Source organism: Pan troglodytes, chromosome 19, assembly GCF_028858775.2.
Source record: "Pan troglodytes isolate AG18354 chromosome 19, NHGRI_mPanTro3-v2.0_pri, whole genome shotgun sequence".
Lineage (NCBI taxonomy): Eukaryota > Metazoa > Chordata > Mammalia > Primates > Hominidae > Pan > Pan troglodytes.
The window spans coordinates 87,257,524-87,282,762 of NC_072417.2; the positions used below are offsets into that span (position 1 = coordinate 87,257,524).

Consider the following 25,239-nt stretch of genomic DNA (forward strand, 5'->3'; position numbering starts at 1 on the left):
TATGTCCTTTGGCAAGAACAGCTGCCTCTGGTTAGTCAAATATTGCTCAGAGCTCTAGAAAAGCAGAAGGCAAGGGACCTTGAGGAGGGCTCAGCAGGACTGACCCCAGGACTACAGTTCCAGAAAAAATACAAGGGAGTTTGGGCATGGTGGCTCATGCCTGTAATCCCAGCACGTTGGGAGGCCGAGGCAGGTGGATCACCTGAGGTCAGGAGTTCGAGACCAGCCTGGCCAACATGGCGAAACCCCGTCTCTACTAAAAAATACAAAAATTAGCCGGGCATGGTGGCGCGTGCCTGTAATCCCAGCTACTTGGGAGGCTGAGGCAGGAGAATCACTTGAACCAGGGAGGCAGAGGTTGCAGTGAGCCGAGTTCATGCCACTGCACTCCAGCCTGGGCGAAAGAGCAAAACTCCGTCTCAAAACAACAACAACAAAAAGAATGCAAGGTAGCCTTGCCCTGGGGTGGCAGAATGGCAGAGAGAGATCTGGTCTGCATTAGCAAAAGTGCAACTAGTGTTACTTAACCGCTAGCAACATGAGGGCTTGGTGGGCTTGCCATTGATGTGATGAATTCCATCCTGGGAAGCTTTTACAAACCAGGCCCTCCCACAAGCACTGTGACTATGAAGATGAATAGAATGAGGTTTCCACTTTCTAGGCACTCACAGTCCTGGAAGGAAGCTGGCGAGGCAGGCAGACGCTTTGGTAAGGGGGTGCCACAGCAGCGAGCCGGCAGAACGTGCTGCCTGCACCTCACTCCTGCAAACCACGTGCAGCTTGTTTTCAACATTGGCGGGAAGAGCAGATGGTTCCTACCAAATGTTATTGTATTGCACATTATGAGCCAAGCAAAGTTAAGTCTAAAAAAGTGACTAACGAATCTCTCATGCAGGATTCCAAATAATTTATCTAGATACTCTGCCTTCAAGAAGGTAGCACAAGGCTGGGTGTGGTGGCTCATATCTGTAATACCAGCACTTTGGGAGGCCAAGGTGGGTGAATCACTTGAGCTCAGGAGTTTGAGACCAGCCTGAGCAACATGGTAAGACCCTGTCTGTACAAAAAGTACAAAAAAATAGCCAGGTGTGATGGTGCACACTTGTGGTCCCAGCTACTCGGGGGGCTGAGGTAGAAGGATTACTTGAGCTGGGGTGGGGCGGAAGTTGCAGTGAGGTGACATTGCACCACTGCACTCTAGCCTGGGTGACAGAGGGAGACCCTGTCTCAAAAAAAAAAAACAACAGTAAAACATAGGCTGGGTGCAGTGGCTCACACCTGTAATCCCAGCACTTTGGGAGGCCAAGGCAGGAGGATCGCTTGAGCCTAGGAGTTGGAGACCAGCTTGGGCAACATAGGGATGACACAGGGCAGGTAAGGCCCAAATTGAGGCTTAGCCCAGGAGGGTTCTTGGCTTTGCCCAGGAAAGAATTCAAGGGTGAGCCAGTGGCAGAGGAAAACTGCTTGATTGAGGTGGCAGTGCTACAGCTCATGACTGCTCCTGCAGAGCAGGGCTACCTGTAGGCAGTGTGCAGAGACTAGCAGCCCAGAAGCAGTTTTGCAGTCATATTTATGCCCATTTTTAATTACATGCAAATTAAGAGGTGGATCATGCAGACATTTCTAGAAAAAGGGTGGTAACATTCAGGTCATTGGGTCATTGCCATGGAAGGGGTGGATAACTTCCAGGTGTTGCCATGGCAATGGTAAATTGACATGGCACACTGGTGGGCGTGTCTTATGGAGAGCTGCTTCCGCCTCTTCCCTATTTTCGCTAGCCCTCAGTCTGGTCTGGTGTCTGAGCCCTGCCTCCAGAATCAAGTCCTGCCTCTTACCTGTGGCTACAAAAAATGAAAAAAATTAGCTGAGCATGGGTATGTGCACCTGTGTTCCCAGCTACTTGGGAGGCTGAGGAGGGGGGCTCGCTTGAGCCCTGGAGGTTGAGGCTGCAGTGAGCCATGATTACACCACTGTACCCCAGCCTGGGTGACAGAGCGAGACCAAAAAGCAACGTGAATGAACTTAATACCACTGAACTATACACTGAAAAATGGTTAAGATGGTAAATTTTATGTGTAGTTCACCATGCACACAAAAATTGGGACTAAAGGGGGACACAGCAGTGGAACGGGTTGTGGCAATGCCTGGGGATGTCCAGGGCCAGGGGCGGCTCTCAGCAAAGAATTTCTGCTGCCAATTATGCTGTGATTGGGTGAAGATCTGAGAGGCACCACAATTGTTTTCAAACTAGGTCCTTGTGAATACTTCTAATTATATGACCTCATGCCGAGGCGGCCGGCCAAGGGGTGACTGTTTGGCCAGTGAACAGAGCTGCCCTCTGTGGTCGGTGGCCTGCAGCCTTCTGGGTGAGGGTGGGGGTGGGGAGCCTGTACTAAATTGTTGGATAATATGGTAAAGATGGCTGCAGTTTCCTTTCAACTTTTCCTATTTCCCCTTCTAACCCACTTTGCCACCCACAAAATAATGTGTCTTCAGAGAGCCCTCGGCTTCCCAGGGCTGGAGGTGGAGTGGAAAGGGTTGCATTATGATTGCAACCCCAGCCAGCCACTGCCTCATCATGGAGTGGATCGTTTCCTATTCTTGGAGACTTTGGGTCTGATTCACCTCTGACCACACAAAGCCATTTCAATGCGGCTTTCAGGAGCAACTCCACCCAGCCCCTGTCAGGACCCTCAGCACCCACCCCTAAGAGTTCTTTGTCCCGAGAAACTGGTGCGAGCCAGAACGGATCAGGAGAGGTTGGTGGCAGCAGTCATTTAGGTGCTTGTCTTTGGTTAGTGCAGCCCTGCAAGGTGCCGTCTCATTGGGAATTTCCTTGCACCTGCCCCACTAAAGGCAGGTGGGTAGTGGTGACAACACATATATGGAGAAGTTGGGAAGTGGGAGAGAAATGTTTGTTTCCTTCCTGTCCTTTCACAGATCCCAAACCCGCTGAGGGCTTCCCATGGAAAGCTGTCTGGGCCCCTCAGCCTGCCTCTCTTGGGACCCCCCACAGACTGGCCCTGGCTGACCTTTGCAAATACCTCTCTCATTTTTCCCCTGCAGGGACTCTCAACCCCAGCCAGACTGATCCACCCACCATCCTCGCAAAATGCCTTTCTTCCATGACGACTGCCCCTTCCTTCCTTGCTCACGCCATGCCCTCCCCCAATCTGGAACACCCTCCCCACTCCTCTTCCCTGCAACTCATAACCATTTTTCAAGGCCCAGTTCCAACCCCAATCCCACTTCTTGGATGACGCACTCCTCTTCTGTCCCAGTCCAAATTTCCGATGTCAGCGTCTGAACTCGGGATAACCTCATTCCCCGAGCTGCCGCTCATTCAGGCAGCAGTAGCTCTGGAAGGGGGCTGGACACGCCCCCGTGTTGTCTCTCACTTAATCCTCCCCATTATCTAATAAGCACCGCCACTGTCCTGCCACTTTGCAGATGAGGATAGCTGAGTCTTAGAAAAGGAAAGGAACTTGCCCAGGGCCATGAGATTAGTAGGTAGCCAATCTGGGATTCAAATTCATTTTTTTCTAGCCCCAAATTCCCTTGTTTTAATTTACATGATCTCAATTGCCTTAACTCCCTGAGAAACATGACTCGTTTCATTCATTCATTCAACCATTCATTCAATGAACACAGTACATTTCGTGCCAACCACCCAGCTAAGCTGTAAAAATCCCCAGCTTTGCCGGGCGCGGTGGCTCACGCCTGTAATCCCAGCACTTTGGGAGGCCGAGGCAGGCGGATCACGAGGTCAGGAGATCGAGACCATCCTGGCTAACACGGAGAAACCCCGTCTCTACTAAAAATACAAAAAATTAGCTGGGCGTAGTGGCGGGCGCCTGCTGTAGTCCCAGCTACTCGGGAGGCTGAGGCAGGAGAATGGTGTGAACTCGGGAGGCGGAGCTTGCAGTGAGCCGAGATCGCGCCACTGCACTCCAGCCTGGGCGACAGAGCGAGACTCCGTCTCAAAAAAAAAAAAAAAAATTCCCCACCTTCTACTCCCAGGGAGTTTCCATTCTGGTGGTGCAGGAAGATGTCTTTATTACACAAAGTGGAGGAAGGATGGTAGCAGAGGGGAGGGCAGGGTTTTAATTCCCACTGAATGGATGCGGAAACTGAAGGAAGGCAGGACAACACAGTCGGCCAAGATGGTAAGCAGAGCCCGCCATCACCACCCAGGGATCAGGGCTTCCCAAGCACTGACTATTCTTCCTTGCATTTTCTGGGTGCCTTGCTCGATGCAAATGCATACAAACGTAGGCTTGGATAAGCGCCTTGGCAACGCCCCTACAAATATTCATGATCATTACTGGTATGTTACCAACTTATTGGTTAATTCTTCTCCTAACTCGGGAGACCTCCAAAAAGAAAAGGGACGGCCTGCACTTCCGACGTGGCAGGAAAGGAGTCACGTGCTCCGGGGTCCTTCCGCGTCGCCCCGCGCGTCCGGAGCCAGGCCGGGGTTGCCAAGCAACCGGTAAACGCCGCCGTTTGAGGAGCACCGGAGCCGCGACCGTGGATTGGACGCTTCCCCAGAGACCCAGAAGCAGAAGGAGCGGACCCAGGGTAAGGGGCGGGCGCCAGGAGGACGTCGGAGGCTAAAGACTAGAGTGGAGAGTGACAGGGAGAGACTTACAGGGTAATAAGCACCAAGAATGCCAAAAATTCCTCTTGGAGGGCTTCCTTCTGGGATAGCTCTACCAGATGGTGGCTGCCAGGACTAGAGCTCCTAGTGCCCTCTTCCCCTTAGTCCTCGCTGCCCTGGATCCGCCCCAAGTCGCAGGACCCTGCAGCCTCTGTACACCCTGCCTCATACCCTCCTACCCACTCAGGTCCTGATACAGTCCTTGTCCTGGAGTGGACTGGAGACCTCTGAAGGATTTACAGCTGAATGGATGGAAAAAAAAAAAAAAAACAGCCTCCGGCTAGGGTGATGGGAAGATGGGCCCTTTAAGAGGAGAGCTTTCTGCTCAGGATAGAAGGATGTAAATTAACAGTATTGCACACCTGCTAGGTGGCAGGTGTTTTAAGTGCTTTCTTTCATTTCTTCCTCAACCTGGGAGCTGGCGTTCTCGTGTGATCGAGGTCATACAGTTGGTGAGTTCCTCCTTCCTGCTCAAGGTCAAGGTTTACCACATTCTCTTGAACCACAGAAGTGCGTCTTCTCCCAGCTTTCAGACCCTATGTGTTTTCCTCTCGAATCCTTGGTTTCAAATCCTTTGCTTGTTTGTCACGGTCAGCAGAGGAGGAACAGGGGAGAGAGTTGTAGAGAGAAGCCTGGTAGGCGTTGGTATCACAGTCACTAACGCAGCAGGTGACAGGAGTCTTGGGCCCCTTCTATGTGCCAGTCCCTGGGGACGGGAGTGAATAAAAGACCACAGTCTTTCCGTCAAGGAGACCACAAGGTAGTTGTGAGGGCAGGTAGTCACTGACCTCCATCGGTCCCCAATTCTGGGGACCTCTTCCCAACTCGTCCTGCCCTCAACCTTCACTTTCCTTGGGGGGCTCAGCCATGCTTAGTGCTATCCTGGGGGAAAATAAATGGGGGCTCTCTAGGGAGGTCTGCCTCTTTTGAGGGTAGAGTGAGTCCCTCAGGACCCCGGAATTCCAGAAGGTGCACAAGGACATAAGAAAGAGAAGGAAAGCTGGGTGCGGTTTTCACGCCTGTAATCCCAGTGCTTTGAGAGGCCCAGGAGGATGGATCACTTGAGGTCAGGAGTTTGAGACCAGCCTGCCCAACATGGTGAAACCCCATCTTTACTAAAAATACAAAAATTCTGGCCAGGTGCAGTGGCTCACGCCTGTAGTCCCAGCTACTCGGCAGGTGGAGGCAGAAGAATTGCTTAAACCTGGGAGGTGGAGGTTGCAGTGAGCTGAGATCAGGCCACTGCACTCCAGCCTAGGTGACAGACTGAGACTCCGTCTCAAAAAAAAAAAAAATTAGCCGAGTGTGGTGGCATGCACCGGTAGTCTCAGCTACTCAGGAGACTGAGGCACAAGAATCGCTTGAACTTGGGAGGCAGAGGTTGGAGTGAGCCAATATCACACCACTGCACTCCAGCCTGGGTGACAGAGCAACACTGTCCCAAAAACAACAACAACAAAGAAAGAGGGAAGGAAGTCCTCTCCTGCCAGGTGCCATGCAGGGCCCACCAGTCGCAGGAACCCAGTAGGGGCTGTACCAGGGACCAAGAAGAAGAGGAAAATATTCTCATCTCCTTATTCCACTAGGGAGTTCAATGTGGAGGGCTGACCTTCCAGCTTGCCTCCTTCCCAGTCTCCCACGCTGACACTCCTCCTCCCCATCACTCCCTTGGCCTCCCTCCCAGCTTGGAAAACACACTTTCCCTTAAGCCACCGGAGGTTCTCTCCAGGAATTACTTTGCTCATTCTCACTGCACAAGACGAGTTTTGTTTTTATAGTGAGTGAAGGTTCCCATCTGACTGCCTCCCCGGGGATGCGGGAGACGCCTGAATCTTTGATGTCTGGACCACAGCGTCCCTGATTCTGCGTGTCCCTGTGTTTGAGACACACAGTGGTGTTCTTCACGCCTCTGGGACTCTAGGTTCCCACAGGGGGAGGATCTCCCCCTGAAACTCCAGAGGGCAGTGACACTGCTCCCGTCCCCGCTCTGTCACCCCATGCAGACACTCCTGCTCAGGCCTTGCTTGGGGAAGCCCACCCTCTAGCACTAGTCTCACAAGAGGTTGGGGGAGACCTCCTGAGATGCCCTTTGCTGACCTTGCTATTCATCTGTGTGCCCTGCTAGCTTGTGAGAAGAGCTTGCTCTGGGTCTTTGAATGGGTTGTCTTCCCGTCACCAGGCCAGTCTTTAAATGTCCCCTCTGTCTGCCTCCAGACACAAGACAATGCCTCTGTTCTCACTCGGGGCTTGGCCTTGGGAAACACCAAGAAGGAAAGCAAAGCTGTTAAAAATCTGATCTGGGCTAAAGAGGCTATTTCTGTCTTCCTGGAGTTTCCTCATTCTCTTCAATCTCCTTGTGTCCCCTAGGAGCCAGCTGGCTTGCAGCAATTTCTTTTAAAAGTCAGAGACAGGCAGCCCTAATTGCCTGAGTCCTGCAGCCCCATGTGGGAGGCACAGTTGCTTCACGCTGTGTTGGCAAAGGGGAGGATGCCACGGGATTCGCATGCTTTTTCACAAGGCCGTAGCTTTGTCCATGTGGTAAAAGCACATTGGGGCACCCCGCTACAATCTGGGCTTCTCATCCCACCCTGTGCCCTCTAAGCCATTGCTCCCACCCAGGAAAGAGAATTTCCGAACTACAAGAAAGAGAAGAAAACAAGGCTGGGTGCGGTGGCTCACGCCTGTAATCCCAGCACTTTGGGAGGCCGAGGTGGGCGGATCACTTGAGAACAGGAGTTCAAGAACAGCCTGGCCAACATGCTGAAACCCTGTCTCTACTAAAAATACAAAAATTAGCCGCGAATGGTGGCATGTGCCTGTAATCCCAGCTACGGGAGGCTGAGGCAGGAGAATCGCTTGCACCCGGGAGACGGAGTTTGCAATGAGCCTAGATCTTGCCACTGCACTCCAGCCTGGACGACAGAGCAAGAATCCATCTCAAAAAAAAAAAAAAAGAAAAAAGAAAAAAAGAAAGAAAATGCCACTTTCTGCAACAGTCTGGTTAAGGTTGAGTTGCTCTGGGGCTAGGAGTGGGATGGGGTGGTACTGTCTTCAAGACACAATGTATATGGATGCAAAGGGTTAACCTTCCTACCCTCCTTCTCCCCACCTGCTGCCCCAGCTGCTCCAGGGCCCAAGTTCCCCCTGGCACATGCTTCTAGGGGCACACAGCTCCTGCCCTGCCTCTCAGGGGCCAGCGGCCAGGACCCACTGGTCTGGTGCCTTGTAGCCCTGGAGGCAGGAGAGGGTAGGTTAGACACAGGTCTGGTAGTCATGTTCACCTAGGGTGATTGTGAAAAACACGAATTGCTAGGCCCTGCCCCAGGCATCTAGTTCAGCATTTGCAGGAGAGAGGCCTGGGAGTCTGTGTATTTTTAAGGAAGATCCCAGGTTTCAGAAACGCTGGTTGAGAGATTAAGGTCCCTCACTTTAAATCAATGGTCCTCAAACTTGGCTACACATGGAATTGCCTGGAGAATTAAAGAAAAAAAGCATATACTGATGAGAGATTCTGAGGTAGTTGTTCTGGGGTTCAAACAGCATTGTGATTTCACAAAGCCCTGCAGGTGTTTCTAAATGTGCAGTCAGGACTAACAATCACTGCTTTAGAGCCAGACATGCCTGGTGGTTCTGCCTGAACTGAAGAACTGTGACCTTCGGCCCTGTATTAATACTTCATCTCTCCAGGCCTCAGTTTCTTCATCTCGAAAATGGGCTCATGCCTATTATCCCAGCACTTTGGGAGGCTGAGGCAGGAGGATCACTTGAGCCCAGGAGTTTGAGACAAGCCTGGGCAACATAGTGAGACCCTCAACTCTACAAAAAAAAAAAACCAATTAGTCTGATGTGGTAGTGTCTGCCTGTGGTCCCAGTTACTCAGAAGGCTGAGGTGGGAGGATTGCTTGAGCCTGGGAGGTTGAGGCTGCAGCAAGCCGTGTTCATGCCACTGCACTCTAGCCTGGATGACAGAGCAAGACACTGTCTCATAAAAAGAAATGTTAGTGAGAATTGTGATCACTCTTTGGGAGTGGTGCTGGGCATGCAGGAAGCACGCCTGAAAACTGTTGTTCATAGTGCTTGCAACCTGGTCAGTCTTTACATATTCTGGATGCAAGTTCTTTATCAAATAGATAATTTGCAGATATTTTATCCAAGTCTGTGGCTTCTCTTTTTGTTAACGTTGTTGTCCGGGCATGGTGGCGCACACCTGTAATCCCAGCTACTCTGGAGGCTGAAGCAGGAGAACCACTTGAACGCAGGAGGCGGAGGTTGCAGTGAGCAGATATGCCACTCCACTCCAGCATGGGTAACAAAATGAGATTCCATCTCAAAAAAAAAGAAAGAAAAGAAAAGAAAGAATGAATAAGACCTACTATTTGATAGGACAACAAGGTGACAACAGTCAGCAATAACTTAATTGTACATTTAAAAATAACTAACAGGCCGGGCGCGGTGGCTCACGCCTGTAATCCCAGCATTTTGGGAGGCCGAGGTGGGTGGATCATGAGGTCAGGAGATCGAGACCATCCTGGCTAACACGGTGAAACCCCATCTCTACTAAAAATACAAAAAATTAGCTGGGCGTGGTGGTGGGCACCTGTAGTCCCAGCTACTTGGGAGGCTGAGGCAGAAGAATGGCGTGAACCCAGGAGGCGGAGCTTGCAGTGAGCTGAGATCGCGCCACTGCACTCCAGCCTGGGTGACAGAGGGAGACTCCGTCTCAAAAAAAATAAATAAATAAAATTAACTAACAAAGGATAAATTCTTGAGGGGATGGATACCCCATTCTCCATGATGTGACTATTCATATCTAGTATTTGATAGCACAACAGGGTGACTATAGTCAAAATAATTTAATTATACATTTAAAAATAGCTGAAAGAGTATAATTGGATTGTTTGTAACACAAAGGATAAATGCTTGAGGGGATGGATGGATACCCCATTTCCCATGATTGTATATTGTATATTGCATGCCTATAGCAAAACATCTCCTGTGCCCCATAAATATATACACCTACTATGTAACCACAAAAATTAAAAATTAAAAATTAAAAAAAAATAGCAAAACCTGCTCACAGGCAAACCTGCTCACGTAATCCTGTTTTTGAGATAGAGTCTTGCTCTGTCATCCAGGCTGGAGTGCAGTGGCACAATCTCGACTCACTGCAACGTCTACCTTCCAGGTTTAAGCGATTCTCCTACCTCAGCCTCCTGAGTAGCTGTGATTACAGGCACGTGCCACCATGCCTGGATAATTTTTTGTATTTTTAGTAGAGATGGGTTTTCGCCATGTTGGCCAGGCTGGTCTTGAACTCCTGACCTCAAGTGATCCACCGGCCTCGGCCACCCAAAGTGCTGGGATTATAGGCATGAGCCACAATGCCTGGCCTAATCTCTTGGGCGTTGAAAGGCCTTTGGTTGTAAATCTACCAAGGCAAGCTCTCCTTCAGTTTATCTTCCTCCCACCAGCACCAGCCACTCATCCACATCTTTTGTCCTAAGGCTCTGTGCAACCCCAGGAGCCTTGCACAGATCCTCAATCTGAGCCCCTGGAAACTTGCTATCAAAGGCACAATTTCTGAAAGTCCAGGTGGCTGGCAGACGGAAATCTCTGCTAACTCCATGGTGTGATATGGCAGGTACACAGGTCAAAGGGCCAACCACTGAACTCACTGAGCAAGCCCTCAGACCCAGTGGAGTCTAGTGATGTCATGGAGGAGTCAGAAAGGTCAAGGGCAATATGTGGGAATGGCCCAGCCCATTGCATTTTTACAACTTCTAATCAGCATCAGTGAGAAACCCTTCCTTGCGTGGCCTGTGAACCCCGCCTCTGATGCTGCTGGAGCACTTTCATTTCACTTCTCAGCATCCTGTGGGTGTGTCAGGTCTCAGAAAGACTAAGTGGCCCTGCCCAGGTCACGCAGCTGGTGACGGCAGGCCCAGAACTTGAAATCAGGGCCGAGCCCAGCCCACTTCCCAATTCCCTGCTGTGTCCCATGACCAGTAGCACGCGTCAGAGGCTTTCCCAAAAGCCTCCATGTCCCTCCTGTTGGGGAAGCCCCTGGCTTTCTCTCTGTCTGGGGTTGACTCTCAGCTCTGTCCTGGTTGGAGGGAAGAGATTTCCAGGATGGTACCCAGACAGTGGTGGAGGCCAGAGTCTGGCAACCAACGAGCCTTTTGGACAATTGGGTGGGGAGTTGGGTCATTGGGTTGGAGAGGAGGGGTTCAAGAAGAGGCCCAGGGGTCTCAAATCTGTGTCCTGTGTGTTTCATGCCCAGCATGGCAGGGAATTTAGTCCAACATCATCACCATCAATATTTCCTCCTGCCCTGTCAATAAACACTGATTCAGTAAAAACTGTATTGTACCACGTGCGACGGCTCATACCTGTAATCCCAGCACTTTGGGAGGCTGAGGCAGGTGGATCACTTGAGCCCAGAAGTTCAAGACCAGCCTGGGTAAAATGGCGAGACCCCATCTCTACAAAACAATACAAAACTTAGCCAGGCATGGTACTGCACACCTGTGGTCCCGGCTACTTGGGAGGCTGAGGTGGGAGGATCACTTGAGCCCAGGGGTTGAGGCTGCAGTGAGCTGTGAGCACACCACTGCACTCCAGCCTGGGTGACAGTACAAGCCTTTGTCTCAAAAAAAAAAAAAAAAAACCCCTAAAAACAAAAGACGAAAACTGTATCATTTGGTGGGTAAGAGCTTTGGAATGGGGGCAGACCAGCTGCAGCATGCATTAGCTATAGGACCTTGGGCAAGTCACTGACGGCATCTAAGCATCAAATGCCTTCAAAGAAAATGGTGATTTTTTTTATTTATTTATTTTGAGACAGAGTCTTGCTCTGTCACCCATGCTGGAGTGCAATGGTGTGATCTCGGCTCACTGCAACCTTCTCTTCCCGGGTTCAAGCGATTCTCCCACCTCAGCCTCCCGAGTAGCTGGGATTACAGGTGTGCACCACCATGCCCCGCTAATTTTTGTATTTTTGCAGAGATGGGGTTTCACCATGTTGGCCAGGCTGGTCTTGAACTCCTGACCTCAGGTGATCCACCTGGCTTGGCCTCCCAATGTGCTGGGATTACAGTTGTCAGCTACCGTGCCTGGCCAAAATTTTTATTGCCCTCCTCAGAGAGCAACTGCAATAACTAAACAGGGTAATGCTTAGCATATAGTCGGCACTCAGGATTTTTTTTTAATGCGGATGCAGCTTCTGGACAAATTCCTAGGATCTCCCCACCACCCCTTGCTTCCTGCCCCAACCAGATTGAGAACCTGGAGCTGTCCTGGCGGGACCTGTGGAGATAGGGAAGGGGCCGGTGGGGTCCCTCACCCCACACCCTCCCTCTGCCCCCCAGCAGCCGGCACCATGGAGATTGTGTACGTGTACGTCAAGAAGCGCAGCGAGTTCGGGAAGCAGTGCAATTTCTCGGACCGCCAGGCCGAGCTGAACATCGACATCATGCCCAACCCTGAGCTGGCCGAGCAGTTCGTGGAGCGGAACCCAGTGGACACGGGCATCCAGTGCTCGATCAGCATGTCGGAACACGAGGTGGGTCCCTGCCCCAAGGGCCCTGGCCTGTCAGGTGTGGCCAGGCAGGGCGGCCAGCTGGGGCCGGTGAGTGGTTCTGTGGGTCCTTGTCCACCTGAAAGCCAGTTAGAGTAGACCAAATGCAGATGCTGGAAGTGAGGGCAGAGGCTCCCCCTGAGTTCCACGCAGTGCTCAGGGTCAGAGGAAGACCCAGCACCAGCCTTCCTCGAGCCAGGGGAGTGCAAATCACAATGTTCCCTCTCCCAAGAGCTCTTGTTTCACCTCGAAGACACTTACCAGAGTTGTTTTGGATGTTTGGTGTAGCTGGGAGGCATTTTTTTTTTAAACAGGTTCTCACTCTATCACCCAGGAGTGCAGTGGTACAAACTCGACTCACTGCAACCTTCGTTTCCTGAATTCAACAGATCCTCCCACCTCAGCCTCCCTGGTAGCTGGGACTACAGGTGTGCACCACCACGCCTGGCTAATTTTTGCAATTCTTGTAGAGATGAGGTTTTGCCATGTTGCCCAGGCTGGTCTCAAGCTCCTGGGCCCAAGTAGTCCTCCCGCCTTGGCCTCCCAAAGTGCTGGGAATACAGGCATGAGCCACTGTGCCCAGCGTGGGAGAGATATTCTGAGGGAGCAGAGATTCATATCTACAGGCAACTACCCAGCTTGAGAAAAGGGAAGTGTCCCACAGAAAGTTCCGGCCAGAGGGGCCTCCACGATAAGAGAACTTATCTTGAGGGTTGTGATCATGTGTTCAGAGGCCAAAGAGTTCCCTGTCTCTGTGAACTAAGTGATTCACCCTAATTAGGTCAACAACTGCTGAGATAAAATGATAACCAAATCACTTGATTTGGCCAAAACACGTCCAACAGTCAGGTGGGTGTAGGTGGTTTCAGTGACTCACAGTTCAAATGAATTAGGTGCTTCTCTCCCAGGACCAACTGCTCCCCCGGGGATGAGAAGGACTGTGGCCGTGGTGTAGCCAATAAGCAGAATGGCCGCTATGTGGGCCACACCCTGGGGGCCCTCCTGTCGTTTCCAGCAGCTCTGCCTTTTCCAGACTTGTTTTGTTTTGTTTTGTTTTAACCTTTCCTATGGTGCTGATCCAGATTTTACCTTTTGTGAGAGCTGGCTTAAAAATGGAAAGGAGATGGGAGTGACTTCATGAGGATGGGGTTTCCATCCTGGGTGATGTAAGAGTTTTGGAACTAGGTGGGGTTGATGGTTGCACAGCACTGTGTATAATAACGCTGCTGCAGTGTACGCTTTAAAGTGGTTATGTGGTAAATTTTATGTTACATGTATTTTACCACAATTTCTTAAAAACAGGAAGGGCTGGGTGTGCTGGCTCAAGCCTGTAATCCCAGTACTTTGGGAGACCAAGGTGGGAGGATGCTTGAGGCCACGAGTTTGAGACCAACCTGGGCAACATAGTGAGACTTCATTTCTACACTTTTTTTTTTTAATTACCCAGTTGTGGTGGCTCGCACCTGTGGTCCCAGTTACTTGGGAGGTGGAGGCAGGCGGATTGCTTATGCCCTGGAGTTCACGGCAGCAGTGAGCTGTGATTGCACCACTGCACTCCAGCTTGGGCAACAGAATGAGACCCTGTCTCTAAAAATAAATAACTAAATAACTAAATAAATAATTTTTAAAAAATAAAGTGAAAAGAAGGCAGAGGCGAGAGGATCACTTCAGCTCAGGAGTTTGACACCAGCCTGGGCAACATGGCGAAACACCGTCTCTACAGAAGAAAAACAAAAACAAAAATTAGCCACGTGTGGTGGTACATGCCTGTAGTCCCAGCTACTTGGGAGTCTGAGGCTGGAGGATCCCTTCAGCCTGAGAAGTCAAAGCTGTACTGGCCGGGCGCAGTGGCTCATGCCTGTAATCCCAGCACTTCCAGAGGCTGAGGCCAGTGGATCACCTGAGGTCAGGAGTTCAAAACCAGCCTGGCCAACATGGTGAAACCCCGTCTCTACTAAAAATACAAAAATTAGCCGGCCATGATGGCGAGCACCTGTAATCCCAGCTACTGGGGAGGCTGAAGCAGGAGACTCACTTGAATCCAGGAGGCGAAGGTTGCAGTAAGCCGAGATTCCGCCATTGCATTCCAGCCTGGGCAACAAGAGCGAAACTCTGCTTCAAAAAAAAAAAAAAAAAAAAGCTGTAGTGAGTCGAGATCATGCCACTGCACTCCAGCCTGGGCAACAGAGTGAGAGACCCTCTCTTAAAAAAAAAAAAAAAAAAAGGAAAGAAAGGAAAGTGGCGACACCCATGTGTAAAACTGTCCTCCCTGCTAGAGAGGATAGGCAAAGCAAATCCAAACTTGGAGTTTTAACGTTCAATTTCTGTGACACTGACATTGTCAATGATAGGGTGGCATTGTTAATGATAGAGTGAAGAAAGGCTATTCACTTTTTCTTTTTTTTTGAGACGGAATCTCGCTCTGTCGCCCAGGCTGGAGTGTAGTGCTGTGATCTCGGCTCACTGCAACCTCTGCCTCCCAGGTTCAAGTGATTCTCCTGCCTCAGCCTCCCGAGCAACTGGGACTACAGGCACCCACCACCACACCCGGCTAATGTTTTGTATTTTCAGTAGAGACGGGGTTTCACCGTGTTAGCCAGGATGGTCTCGATCTCCTGACCTCGTGATCTGCTCGCCTCGGCCTCCCAAAGTGCCGGGATTACAGGTGTGAGCCACTGCACCCGGCCAATTATTCACCTTTTCTTTGGATTCTCACAGAGCAGATGCACAGGCTTCTCTGGTCCATTAGAATTCAGATAAGGTCAGAACAGGATTTTCATGACCACAGCTACCAGTTGCAAAGCTGCTTAGCTCCACAGGGTTGCGCTGTTGCAGCTACCTGTGCCCACCTGATCACCAGGAATTTCCTTGCCTGCATTTGAAAATACTGTGGCTCCGGCCAGGGCGCCTCAGCATCCAGCCCTGGGAGCCCGCGTGGGACCTGGCTTGCAGAAGTGGCCGAGGGTTTGGGAGTATACCAGGGTGACGTCTTCCCTCCTGCGGCTCTCTGTTTAGGCCAACTCAGAGCGGTTTGAGATGGAGACCCGGGGAGTTAACCATGTCGAGGGGGGCTGGCCCAAGGACGTGAACCCCCTGGAGCTGGAGCAGACCATCCGTTTCCGGAAGAAAGTGGAGAAAGATGAGAACTACGTTAACGCCATCATGCAGCTCGGCTCTGTAAGGCTTCCTCCTGCCCCAGCTACGAGAGCCCCATCCATCACTGCAGCTCCCCAAAGGATGCACTGCCCCAGCTGTGCCTGGCCATCGCTGTGAGGCTCGTGTGAATGCTGGGGGGAAGGGGACCAGCTGCTACCTCAAGGAGCCTTCTGTCTGGGAGCAGGCAGAGGTCCCAATCACAGACCAACAGGGAAGGCAGGGAGGTACAAGGGCTGACCGGGCATCAGGAGGAGTCTGACCTTGGGCAAAGGTGACTCCCAAAGTGCCCCACCCAGCAGCCAATAGGGATCATTCATTCATTTGACAAATTTGGACTGAACTTCAAGCCTCTGCCAGGCACAGTAGAGGTTGCAAAATGAATCTCATAATTGTTCTACATACTTGCCAGTGCAAAAAAAAATTGTTTTAAGGAAAAAGAAATTTAAAATTTAAATTAAAAGAAAAAGAATCTCTTATACATCCTGTCCCAAAGAGATTGCAGTCAATTGGAGGTCAAAGACAAATACAGAGACATCACCAGATAACATAAAAAGAAAGAAATGCTGAAAGAGAAGCATGACTTGTCCTTTGACTCCATGAGGAGGGAGGGTCAATCTCCTGCTGAAGGGATCAGGGAAGGCTTCCTGGAAAAAGTGGCAGGGCTTGGTTGTCCTTTGGTGGACATTTGCAATAAAGGGGAGGGCATTCTGGATGGAGGAACCAGCTGTCTGCAAGGACAGGAAGAAGGAGATGAGTGCCATATACACACACACATATATAGAGAGAGAGAGAGAGAGAGAGAGATTAATAATTTTATTTGGGCTGGGCTTGGTGGCTCACACCTGTAATCCCAGCACTTTGGGAGGCCGAGGCAGGCAGATCACTCGAGCTCAGGAGTTTGAGACCAGCCTGGCCAACATAGCAAAACCCCATCTCTACTAAAAATACAAAAATTAGCCAGGTGTGGTGGCACATGCCTGTAGTCCCAGCTACTTAGGAGGCCGAGGCAGGAGAATTGCTTGAACCCGAGAGACGGAAGCTGCAGTGAGTCCAGATCGCACCCCTGCACTCTAACCTGGGCAGCAGAGCAAGACTGTGTCTCAATAATAATAATAATAATAATAATAATAATAATAATAATAATAATAATTTTGTTTGTCTAGCATGGTGTTCTTCAACCTTTTCTTCATTATTGGCCCTCATGTTTTTTCTAATGGCCTTCTGCCTCCATAAAATGTTTGTTGTTGTTGAGACAGAGTCTCATTCTGTTACCCAGGCTTGAGTGCAGTGGCGTGATCTTGGGTCTCTGCAATCTCCACCTCCCGGGTTCAAGCAATTCTCCTGCCTCAGCCTCCCAAGTAGCTGGGATTACAGGCGGCTGCCACCATGCCCAGCTAATTTTCTTTTGTATTTTTGGTAGGGATGGGGTTTTACCATGTTGGCCGGGCTGGTCTCAAACTCCTGACCTCAAGTGATCTGCCCGCTTCGGCCTCCCAAAGTGCTGGGATTACAGGCGTGAGCCACCGCACCCAGCCCATCAAATGTTAATGCTATAGACATACTGTATATCTGTTCATGCGCGGCATGTATTTCCATGCTTTGTACCTAAAAAGCAATATTATTTTCCCCCCCGGAACCAGTTGAAAATTCCTCCATTGAAAGCACATGGTTAGGTGGATGGGAAAAGCCCCTGGCTATGTCCTGTCCCTCCCAGACTCCATTGCAGGCCCGGGCAATCTGAAAGGACCTCCATTTACTGCGAAGAACTTCCAATGTGTCCCCCCTAGATCATGGAGCACTGCATCAAGCAGAACAATGCCATTGACATCTACGAAGAGTATTTCAACGACGAGGAGGCCGTGGAAGTGACGGAGGAGGACCCTTCAGCTAAAACCATCAATGTGTTCAGGTAGCGCCATAGCCAGGCAGGTGTCTGGCCACCCTCCGTCACCCCCATGCATGGGCGCCTCCAAAGGCAACTCCTTGCCGTCGCTGCATGCCCTGGGTGCAGCACTGTCTGTGCTCTGAGCTTGATAAGTGACGTGGTGATAAGTCACCCAGCAGAGAAGTGGCCCTGCTCTGGGGGCGGGTCTGGTTGATGGAAAGGGAGTACAGACTCCAGAGAAAGTGAAATTGCCCAGCTGCGTACAGGTGGGGCATGTTCCTGCAGGGCAGAGTAAGTACAAGTACCAAGCATGAGCAGCTAGCAGCACTGTGGGCACACAGGCCCCCGCCGCGGCCTGCACTCACACGAGTTTATCCATGAATTCCAGAGGATAGAAGTTTGACACCAGGGATTCATCCCACAGGTTTTGTGTGTGTGTGTGTGTGTGTGTGTGTGAAATCACCGCAGGCGTGGATATTCACTGCAGAGGGTGTGTGCCAGCCAAAGACTAGAACAAGCTAAGTCCATCCATAGGGGACTGGTTCTAGCAGTTCTGGCACACCCACACGACGGAATGCCATGCACCTGGTAAAGTGAGCGGGGCAGTCTGGGCATGGTGGCTCACGCCTGTAATCCCAGCACTTTGGGAGGCCAAGGCGGGTGCATCACCTGAGGTCAGGAGTTCAAGACTAGCCTGGCCAACATGGCAAAACCCCGTCTCTACTAAAAATACAAAAATTAACTGGATGTGGTGGCACATGCCTGTAATCTCAGCTACTCAGGATGCTGAGGCAGGAGAATCACTTGAACCCGGGAGGCGGAGGTTGCAGTGAGCCGAGATCGCACCACTGCACTGCAGCCTGGGCAATACAGCAAGACTCTGTCTCAAAAAAAAAAAAAAAAAAAAAAAAAGCAGTGCAACTTCTTATGTGCTGATATGGAGTCATTTCCAGGATTCAGTATGTGAAAACCAAACCAAAACAAAGCCGGTGCAAAACAGGGTGTGCAGAGTGCCACTTTTTGTGGCAGTCCCCAACTTAAACCATTTTTTGTCTTTGCAAGGCTGCAAAAGCAATGCAAATCCAGGAGAAACCGTACTTCAAGTACCCATACAACCATTCTGTTTTCCACTCTCAGTACAGTATTCAGAAAATTACATGAGCTGTTCACCTCTTTATTATAAAATAAGCTTTGTGCTAGGTGATTTTGCCCAACTATAGGCTAATATAAGTGTTCTGAGCACATAGGCTGGACGAAGATGTGATGCTGGGTAGGTTAGGTGTATTCAATGCATTTTCAGCTCCTGATATTTCCAACTTACTATGGGTTTATCAGATGTAGCCAACATCATTAGATAAGGAGCGTCTGTATATGTGTATAAATATATGCATATGTGTACGTGTGTATATATGTGTAGATGTATGTTTACATGCCTGATGTGAGGAGAACATCTGTGATTTTGGACTTCTGGCATCCGGAACTGTGATAGAATCAATTTCTGTTGTTTGAAGCCACGCAGTTTGTGGGACCTCGTTGCAGCAGCCCCAGGAACAGAATACCCCATCCCAGAGCACCTTTGTAGGGTGTACAAAAGAAGCTGATAGGAAGGAGAGCTTGGGAACAGGGATGAGGAGAGGACTGGGGAAGAAGGACTCCTCGGCCTTGAAGTCTGGTGGAAGGAGTTGCAGAAAGTGGGTGGAAGTGAGAAAGACCATGCTCTGTGGCCTCGGTTTTGAACATGAAGAAAAAAGCAAGGCCATCCAATCAGATGAGTGGAGATGAGCAGGAGGCTGGAATAGAGCAGCGGGAGGTGCTGGGGAAATGTGGAGGGGAAGCCTGTGGACCTGGGGCAGGGATCAGACCTTGGGTCTGGGTGATGCAGGACTAGGGGTGTGAAAGGTGTTTGGGAAATCACTTGCCTCAGATCCCAACTCTGGGGAATTAATTTCACTACCACGACTGACTTAGGGGCCTGGGAAGTACCTAGCCCAGTCCCAGCACAGCAAGAAAGAACTCTTTTCTGAGGCAGGGCTGACTCATGGTGTGCAAGCAGGGCCAGTGGCTGTCAGCAAGGGGTGTGCAGGAGAGGGCATGGCGGGGCAGAGGCTGCCCTTCCTGTTGCCCTCCAGCCCTGCTGGGCTCTGACCTCGTATATGGACCACCCGAGCAGGATGATGCATTAGAAATCATCCGAGGGGCCGGGCGCTGTGGCTCATGCCTATAATCTTAGCACTTTGGGAGGCCCAGGTGGGCATATCATCTGAGGTCACGAGTTTGAGACCAGCCTAGGAAACATGGTAAAACCCTGTCTCTACTTAAAATACAAAAAGTAGCCAGGCGTGATGGTGTGCGCCTGTAATCGTAGCTACTCGGGAGGCTGAGGCAGGAGAATTGTTTGAACCCAGGAGGCAGAGGTTGCAGTGAGCCGAGATTATGCCACTGCCTGGGGGACAGAGCAAGACTCCATCTGACAAAAAAAAAAAAAAAAAAAAAAAGGGAGAAATTGGGGAGCCTCACATCCAGCCTTCTGCTCTCTTCCCTCTCCCCTGCAGGGACCCCCAGGAAATCAAGAGGGCTGCCACGCACCTCTCCTGGCACCCCGATGGCAACAGGAAGTTGGCAGTGGCATACTCCTGCTTGGATTTTCAGCGGGCACCTGTGGGCATGAGCAGCGATTCATACATCTGGGACCTGGGTGAGAAGCAGCGGGGTCCTGGTGGCCTGGGAGGGCTGAGGGCTGGGACCAGCACAAGCAGAGGAGTGGGAGGGAGGGGCAGGAGGTCAAGGACACTCACGCGGTTGGTGCCTCAAGGGAAGGGCCCGCAGTCGAGGAGGAACCCGCTCTTCTCCTTCCTCCCTTGTCTGGTTTCAGGCAGAGCCAAGCAGAGTCAAATCAGAAGCAGGAAACCCCCACCAATTCCAGATTCTTAGTTCGAGGCATGAAGACCTGACCCCATGGGATCTCAATTCTTAGCTCCTAAGGAGCATATCAGGCCGGGCACGGTGGCCCATGCCTGTAATCCCAGCACTTTGGGAGGCCAAGGCAGGTGGATCACCTGAAGTCAGGAATTCAAGACCAGCCTGGCTAACATGATAAAACCCTGTCTCTACTAAAAATACAAAAATTAGTTGTGCTTGATGGTGGGTGACTGTAATCCCAGCTACTTGGGAGACTGAAGCAGGAGAATCGCTTGAACCCAGGAGTCAGAGGTTGCAGTGAGCTGAGATCATGCCACTGCACTCCATCCTGGGCAACAGAGTGAGACTCTATCTCAACAGCAACAACAAGACAGAGTGCCCAGCAGACTGAGAAGGGACTCAAGGGGCGGCGGAATGGAACTTGTGCCTTTGTCCCATCTGTCCTGACACTTGCCTTTAATTCATGGCCTGCAGGGGCAGCGTGTCCATTTATTAGCACAAACCATTGTCTACAGAAGGGCTGGCAAGACACAGGCAGGGACAGGGTGGTGGTGGCTTCACGCTCTCTGGCTTCCCTTCGTTGTCAGCATTATTAAAATAAACATGTAGGTGCCAGGCAGAGAGCTAATGCCCGACATTCCAACAGCTCAGCGAGTTCTGGCAGCAGCCCCATGGGGTGGACTCCGTCATTATCTGCAGTCCACAGACCTGGTTGGAAGAAACCGGCAGAGAGTTGACTTTGTGTAAAAACTTTAGTATCAAAACCTCGTTTGACACCAAACCTAGGAACTGGACTAGAAATATAATTATCACACACATATGCACACCCCAATCCTGTTCACCAAAAATAAAAACCATCAGCAAAGCCCGTAGGGTCAAGAATGCCAGATTCTGGCCAAGGTGGACCAGGGGGTGCAGGCTGGGGAAAGACTGGAGGGGCTTCCAGGCTTCCCCCTCTGCCACCATGCCCCCGCTACCCACCCGCAGAAGGGGTGAAACTGGTTGATCCTGTCCTTTTCTTTCCGGGCCTGGTGGGGATAATTTTTTTGTGCTTTATAGAAAACCCCAACAAGCCTGAACTTGCTCTGAAGCCATCGTCTCCACTCGTGACGTTGGAGTTCAACCCCAAAGATTCCCACGTGCTCCTGGGTGGCTGCTACAATGGACAGATAGGTAAGGAGGGACCCAGGCTTTTTTTTTTTTTTTTTTTTTTTTTTTTAGATGGAATTTTGCTCTTGTTTCCCAGGCTGGAGTGTAGTGGTGCAATTTTGGCTCACTGCAACCTCCACCTCCTGGGTTCAAGTGATTCTCCTGCCTCAGCCTCCCGAGTCGCTGAGATTACAGGCGCCCACCACCACACCTGGCTATTTTTTTTGTTATTTTTAGTAGAGACAGGGTTTCACCATGTTGGCCAGGCTGGTGTCGCACTCCTGACCTCAGGTGATTCACCCACCTGGGCCTCCCAAAGTGCTGGGATTACAGGTGTGGGCCACCACACCTGGCCGGGACCCAGGTTCATAGTCAGAGCCAATCCTGCTGCTGTAGGGCAGAGCCCACATGGCAGCCTGGGCTCGGCCATAGAAGACTAAGTGGGGTGAGGGCCTCCCATAGCTGACAAACTGCAGATACGGGTGAGGCAGGTTTGGCTGACACCTCAGCAGTGTCTCCTGTTACTACTGTAAGTCTAAAATTAGCTCAAAATAAACAGTTTTAAAAAACTATAGTTCAAGTAAAATCAGAGAATATTTGACTAGGGGCCGCCATAAAGGGATGATGAGAGCGTTGGGGAGCCCTATTTTGGGAGAGGTTTCTGGGAAACCTACATGCTAACGGATACGGGTAATACTGGCCTTATAGAATGAGTTGGGAAGTGATCCCTTCTGGAAGTTTGTGAAGAATTGATATTAATTTTCTTTTTCTTTTGAGATGGAGTCTCGCTCTGTCGCCCAGGCTGGAGTGCAGCGGTGCAGTCTCGGCTCACTGCAGCCTCCACCTCTCGGATTCAAGTGATTCTCCTGCCTCAGCCTCCTGAGTAGCTGGGACTACAGGCTCATGCCACCACGCCTGGCTAATTTTGTCTTTTTTCAGTAGAGTTAGGGTTTCACCATGTTGGCCAGACTGGTCTCAAATTCCTGACCTCAAGTGATCCTCCCTCCTTGGCCTTCCAAAGTACAGGGATTACCGGCGTGAGCCACCATGCCTGGCCGCTATTAATTCTTGAAATGTTTGGTAGAACTCATCAGTGAAGCCATCTGGTCCCTGGCTTTTCTTTATTGGAAGCTTAAAAGTTACAATTCAGTCCGTTTATTTGCTATAGATCCTCTTCACATTTTCTGTTTCTTCTTTAATTGCTTTTGGTAGTTTCTGTCTTTCTAGGAACTTTTCCATTTCATCAAGTTGTCTAGTTTGTTGACATTTAATTGTCCACAGTATTCCCTTATAATCATTTTCTTTTTCTTTTTTTTTTTTTTTTTTTGAGACAGAGTTTTACTCTGTTGCCCAGGCTGGAGTGCAGTGGTGTAATCACTGCTCATTGCAGCCTTAACCTCCTGGGCCCGAGCAATCCTTCCACCCCAGCCTCCCGAGTAGCTGAGACTACAGGCATGTGCCACCACACTCGGCTAATTTTTGTAGTTTTTGTAGTCACAAGGTTTCATCATGCTGCCCAAGCTGGTCTTAAACTCCTGGGCTCAAGGGATCCGCCTGCCTCGGCTGGCCTCCCAAAGTGCTGGGATGAACCACCACGCCTGGCCTGATTTCAGTCTTTTAAAATTTATTGAGACTTGTTTTATGGCCTAGCATATTGTCTATCCTGGAGAATGTTCCATGAGCACTTGAGAAGACTATATTCTGCTTATTGTCCGGTGTAGTTTTCCTTTTTTTTTTTTTTTTTTTTTTTGGGACGGAGTCTTGCTCTTTCACCCAGGCTGGAGTGCAGTGGCGCGATCTTGGCTCACTGCAAGCTCCACCTCCTGGGTTCATGCCGTTCTCCTGCCTCAGCCTTCCGAGTAGCTGGGACTACAGGTGCCTGCCACCACACTGGGCTAATTTTTTGTATTTTTTTTTTAGTAGAGACGGGGTTTCACCGTGTTAGCCAGGATGGTCTCGATCTCCTGACCTCGTGATCCGCCCGCCTCGGCCTCCCAAAGTGCTGGGATAGCAGGCGTGAGCCACCGCACCTGGCCTGTCCAGTGGAGTTTTCTATAGATGTCTGGGAGGTCTTGTCTATAGTGTTGGTCAAGACTTCTATTTCCTTGTTGATCTTTCACGTAGTAATTATGTCTATTATTTAAAGTAGGATACTGATGTCTGCCATTATTATTGTTGAATGGTCTATTTCTCCTTCAATTTTGTCAGGTTTTGCTTCCTGTATGTTAAGGCTATGTTATTAGGTACATGCACATGCTTATAATTGTTAAGTTTTCCTAGTGAATTAACCCTTTTATCAGTATATGATGTCTTTATTTGTCTCTAGTAGCATTTTTCATCTCAAAGTCTGTCTGTCTTTGAGATAAGCACTCCAGCCCTCTTTGGTTACCATTTGCATGGTATATCTTTCCCCATCCTTTTACTTTTAACCTGTTTGCCTCTTTGAATCTAAAATATGTCTTGTAGCCAGGTGTGGTGACACGCACCTGTAATCCCAACTACTTGGGAGGCTAAGGCACGAGAATCGCTTGAACCTGGGAAGCTGAGATTGCAGTGAGTCGAGATCATGCCACTGAACTCCAGCCTGGGTGACAGAGCGAGACTCCATCTCAAAAAAATAAAAATAAAATAAAAAAATAAAGTATGTCTCTTGTAGATTACATGTAGCTGGCATGCAAGTGAATCATAGTTTTGTTTTGTTTTGTTTTTGAGACAGAGTCTTACTCTGTCACCCAGGCTGGAGTGCAGTGGCGTGATCTCGGCTCACTGCAACCTCCGCCTCCTGGGTTCAAGCGATTCTCCTGCCTCAGCCTCCCAAGTAGCAGGGATTACAGGTGCATGCCAGCACGCCCAGCTAATTTTTGTAGTTTTGGAGGGATGAGGTTTTACCATGTTGGCCAGGCTGATCTCGAACTCCTGGCCTCAAGCGATATGCCCACCTCGGCCTCCCAAAGTGCTGGGATTACAGGCATGAGCCACCACGCCCAGCTTGGATCGTAGTTTTTTCCTTTTAATCTATTCTGTCTATCTCTGGTTTTAAGTGGAGAGTTTAATCTATTTACATTAATTTAATTACTGATAAAGTTTACATCTGCCATTTTGCTTTTTTTTCCTATATGTCTTAAATCTTTTTGTTCTTTCTCCATAACTGCCTTCTTTTGTGCCACGTATTTTCTAGTGTACCATTTTAATTCCCTTATCATTTCTTTTTTTTTTTCTTTTCTTTTTTTTTTTAGAGACAAGGTCTCACTCTGTCACCCAAGCTGGAGCGCAGTGCCGTGATCATAGCTCACTGCAGCCTCAAAGTCCTGGGCTCAAGCAATCCTCCCACCTCAGCCTCCTGAGTGGCTGGGACAACAGGTGCACGTCACCACACTCAGCTACTTTTTTATTTTTTAATTTTTGTAGAGATAGGGTCTTGCTATGTTGCCCAGGCTGGTCTTGAACTCCTGGCCTCAGGCAATTCTCCCACCTTGGCCTCCCAAGTGCTGGGATTTCAGGCGTGAGCTACCACACTCAACTTAAGCTGTTGATCTTATTGATGATCCTGTGTATGTGATGAGTCATTTTTCTCTTGCTGCTTTCAAGAGTCTCTGTCTTCAGCTTTGATTATGATGTTTCTAGGTATGGATATCTTTGAGTTTATCCCACTTGGAATTCATTGAGTTTCTTGGATGTGTAGATTATTTTTTTAAAAATCAAATATGGAATATTTACAACCATTATTTATTCAAATATTCTTTCCTACCCTTTCTCTCTCTCCTCTCCTTCTGTGACTTCCATTATGTGTATGTTGGCATGCTTGATGGTGTCCCATAGGTCTTTAGACTCTGTTTTTCTTTGTTCTCTTTTCTTTCTATTCCTCAGACTACATAATCTCAATTGACCCATCTT

General features: G+C 49.9%; 1 protein-coding gene across 11 annotated transcripts in view; it reads left to right on the forward strand.

Moving 5' to 3' along the window:
• Positions 1–4,418: 4,418 nt before the first annotated feature.
• The window catches only part of DNAI2 (dynein axonemal intermediate chain 2), a 40,469-nt gene continuing 19,648 nt past the window's right edge, over positions 4,419–25,239 (forward strand). For 2 of the 11 annotated variants that reach the window (XM_016932867.3, XM_024350589.3), the window contains exons 1-6: positions 4,470–4,581; positions 12,028–12,221; positions 15,252–15,413; positions 17,180–17,301; positions 19,830–19,972; positions 21,256–21,369. In XM_016932867.3, the coding sequence (XP_016788356.1) occupies positions 12,039–12,221; positions 15,252–15,413; positions 17,180–17,301; positions 19,830–19,972; positions 21,256–21,369 (724 nt within the window). In that variant the 5' untranslated portion in view covers positions 4,470–4,581; positions 12,028–12,038. Of the gene's footprint in view, positions 5,113–12,027; positions 12,222–15,251; positions 15,414–17,179; positions 17,302–19,829; positions 19,973–21,255; positions 21,370–25,239 lie in introns of all 11 variants that reach the window. The other 9 variants (XM_054670026.2, XM_054670030.2, XM_054670025.2 and 6 more) reach the window with 8 other exon arrangements.